Source organism: Andrographis paniculata, unplaced genomic scaffold (genome assembly GCF_009805555.1).
Source record: "Andrographis paniculata isolate CXL003 unplaced genomic scaffold, ASM980555v1 Contig59END, whole genome shotgun sequence".
Lineage (NCBI taxonomy): Eukaryota > Viridiplantae > Streptophyta > Magnoliopsida > Lamiales > Acanthaceae > Andrographis > Andrographis paniculata.
Window position 1 is genome coordinate 4,885,897 of NW_026137594.1, and position 3,368 is coordinate 4,889,264.

Genomic DNA, 3,368 nt, shown 5'->3' on the forward strand with positions numbered 1-3,368 from the left:
ACATATAATTGTGCTTATACATTTTTAAAAATATATATATATAAAATAACTTATAAAATCAAATAGTTGATCTTAATTTCTTATCATTCAAATTTATTTTTATTTTTATTTTTAAATTGTTATTTAAATTTATACCCATTTTTCTTTAAGTAGAAAAAATATCATTTTTTATTTTCTTTTATAAAAAAAGTTCTATTTTTATTCACTTTTTTTTAAATTTCCTATCCGATCAAATGAACATAAATCATGACGGAGGAAGTAGAAGAATCAAAACTCAAATAATTAGTTAACAAAAATAATAAAAAAAAAATAATAATGACACAATTGATAACTTATTTATTGTTCGTTAACAATTATCAATTATTTCTATTCTCACCAAACACCGCACTCCGAGCAGAGCCGAGTGTAGAGCGCGTCGACCAAATTTGTCTGTCTCTATATTTCTAAATTCCTTCTAACTATCTTGGTCGTATCATATTCACACAAAGGAAAGGATCGCCGCCCCGCTGTCTCCTCCACGACTCCGAAACATATCTCACCCCAAATAATTCCATTCCTTTTCCGATAGGGCTCGCGATTCCGACCAGCCCTACATCACAAAAAACGATCATCTTGATTCTTCGAATTCTTATATTCCGTACCGTTGTCCGATAACACGATCTGATTAATTGGAGTAATTTCTATCGTTCAATGTCCTTTTCCTTCTTTCTTCTTCTATCCGCTAAATCACGAAATAATCCTTACAGCTTGATTCTCAATCCGGTAATGAACTGTGTGTGATCAGTCAAATTAAGGCGAGGTTATCGGAGGTATATATGGGTTTATGTTTTTCGTCCGCCGCCAGGCCACGTGTCTTAAACGATGGGAAGGATTCCATCCCGTCGCCGGTCAAAGCAGTCAACGGCGGGGATCGTACGGTTGCTGCTCTTCTACTCAATTCCCAACACTCATCCGGACGTTTTACCGCCGCAGGTCTATTTTTTTCATCTCCTTTTTGTAATTATATGTTTTCTATTATTCTTATTTTCTTCTTCTATCTTTTTTCGATTTTTTGTTCATTCTGTGTAAAAATCTAAAGATTGTTTATTTATTATTTTATTTTATTTTATTTTTTCTGGGGGAGAAGTTTCCGCGTAATTCGTTATTTTTTATTTGGCCTTTAATTATGTTGGGAAATTATCGTTTGTTTTCATCATATATGTTATGTATACATTTAAGATTTTTTAGTAAACTAATAGTAATATTTTTTGGGGTGCAGTTTTGTATGTTTTCCATCTAATTTCGTTGTAATAACTATTGTTTGTTTGGCTGTCTTTGAAAACTTCCGCAAGCACAGTCATAGTCAATGGTTTTATGCGCACACAATTTCATACGGGCGCATGATTAAAGATATTATATTAAATAGTCTTATTATTATTATTATTTAAAAAATTCAGATTTAAACATCACAGAACATTATCATCCTCAATCATATTCATCATGGGGTAGAGAGTTGTTGGCACGACTTACGCATATGACTTTAATTTAATTTGCAGGCAGCAGAGATGAAGCCTTCTATGATTCCCAACCTTGGTTGGAATCCGATGCAGAAGATGACTACCTTAGTGTGAGAGGAGGTAATACATATTTGTGTCTTGTTTGTTTCCATGTAAAAATTAATAAATGTAAATATGATAATATGAATTTGACACACACACAATGTATGTAATACAGAATACATATTTAATCATGTGTTGTGTACATAATAATGCAGACTTCACTCCATCGCTGGGGAGCACTCCAGTCCACAACAGCACTAGTGTGATCTCAACCGAAACAAACAAGTCCCTAATTAGTTTTCCTTCAGCTTCTTCTCAAGAGATAAAGAGCAGAATGAGACTCTTGGAGCTGTTCAAGGAGAGCTTCGGGCCCAAGGATCTTACAACCGAGGCAGAAACAAAATCCACCACCAGCAACGGCTCCCCGTCGTCTTTCTCTGACAGGCACAGACACAGTAATGGAAAAGCACACGAGGACGAGGAGGAGGAGGGGGATAAACCATCGAAATCTGTTGCAGAGTGTTGCTTTCCAATCAGCCGTAGCTCCCCGGCCGGGAGGAGAAAGAGGACGAGCCCCACTCAAAATCAAAACTAAAACCAAAATCAAAACCATGGCTGATTAATTAATGCCTACGATCCACCTCAGCTAGCTGCAGACCAAAGGGTATTAATATTTTTGGCAACTTTACATTGTAGTTTATCAATCAAACTCTCAAAGAAAACAACATGTGGTGTGGTGTATTTATCTTGCACGAGAACGATAATAAACCACTTGCGGAGTTAAGTTTCTACACCTCCACAGTGTCTGACTGTATAAGATAAGATAAGATAAGATAAATGAGGAACACATATACACGCCTCTGTACATGGCTGAAGCCCAATCAATGTTTTCTTTTGCTCGATAAATAAAAGCCAAATATATATGTTGGGACTAAATTTAGTTCATTTATGTGTTTTTTTTTCTTTTTTTTTTTTAACAAAAGAAGAAAAACCAATGCGAAAATCTTTTTTAAATATTGAATGAAAGAAGCACTTTAAAGAATACGTATACATCAAAGGACTGAAACGGAATTAAAAAAATAGAATTATAACAAACTAAATCACAATGTGACACCGGACAGTGGTTACTATTTTACATAAATTACATGAAAGAAACAAAATTCTTACAGACTAAATTACAATATGACACCGGACAGTGGTCACTATTTTACATAAATTACATGAAGGAATCTAGTCCAAATCCAACTCTCATTTTCTGATAATGGCCCAACGAGTGTATCACATTATTCATCACTTGTGCAAAAGGATTGAAATGAAGATATGGGCAAAGACTTAGTAAAACCATCTGTTAGTTGAAGATGAGAGGGAACAAAGATATGAGATAACAAACCTAATGCATAATTGAAGGTCGTGAAAAAGATAAATAATTCAAAGAACCTCCCATACCACTGTATCCAAGGCTCTATATTTTGCTTCAGTTGATGACTTCACAATAGATGATTGTTTTTTTGGATTTTCATGAGATTAAGCAAGAGCCTAAGAGGATACTAAATCCAGTAAAAGATTTTCTAGATTCAAGCAAGAGGCCAAATTTGAATAAAAAAAAAAAAAGTGTGCAATGTGAAATCAATATTGGGAAGAAAAAGAAATGCAAATCTCTTGTGCCTTGAGGTACTTGAGAATCCAAATGGCAGATTTCCAATGCAAGGAGGTGGGAGCATCCATATATTAAGTGAGCTGTTGTACAACATAACAGATTTCTGGACGTGTGATAATCAAATACAATAATCGACCCACCAGATACCTATACATACTTGGATTTGACAATAA

At 34.5% G+C, this 3,368-nt stretch overlaps 1 protein-coding gene across 1 annotated transcript; it reads left to right on the forward strand.

The window, feature by feature from the left end:
- The first annotated feature begins 383 nt into the window (after positions 1–383).
- On the forward strand, positions 384–2,387 carry LOC127258578 (uncharacterized protein At3g27210-like). The gene is made up of 3 exons (XM_051285477.1): positions 384–972; positions 1,536–1,616; positions 1,754–2,387. Exons 1-3 carry the CDS (start codon positions 816–818, stop codon positions 2,131–2,133), a joined length of 618 nt encoding a protein of 205 aa, XP_051141434.1. The 5' UTR covers positions 384–815; the 3' UTR covers positions 2,134–2,387.
- Positions 2,388–3,368: the final 981 nt, after the last annotated feature.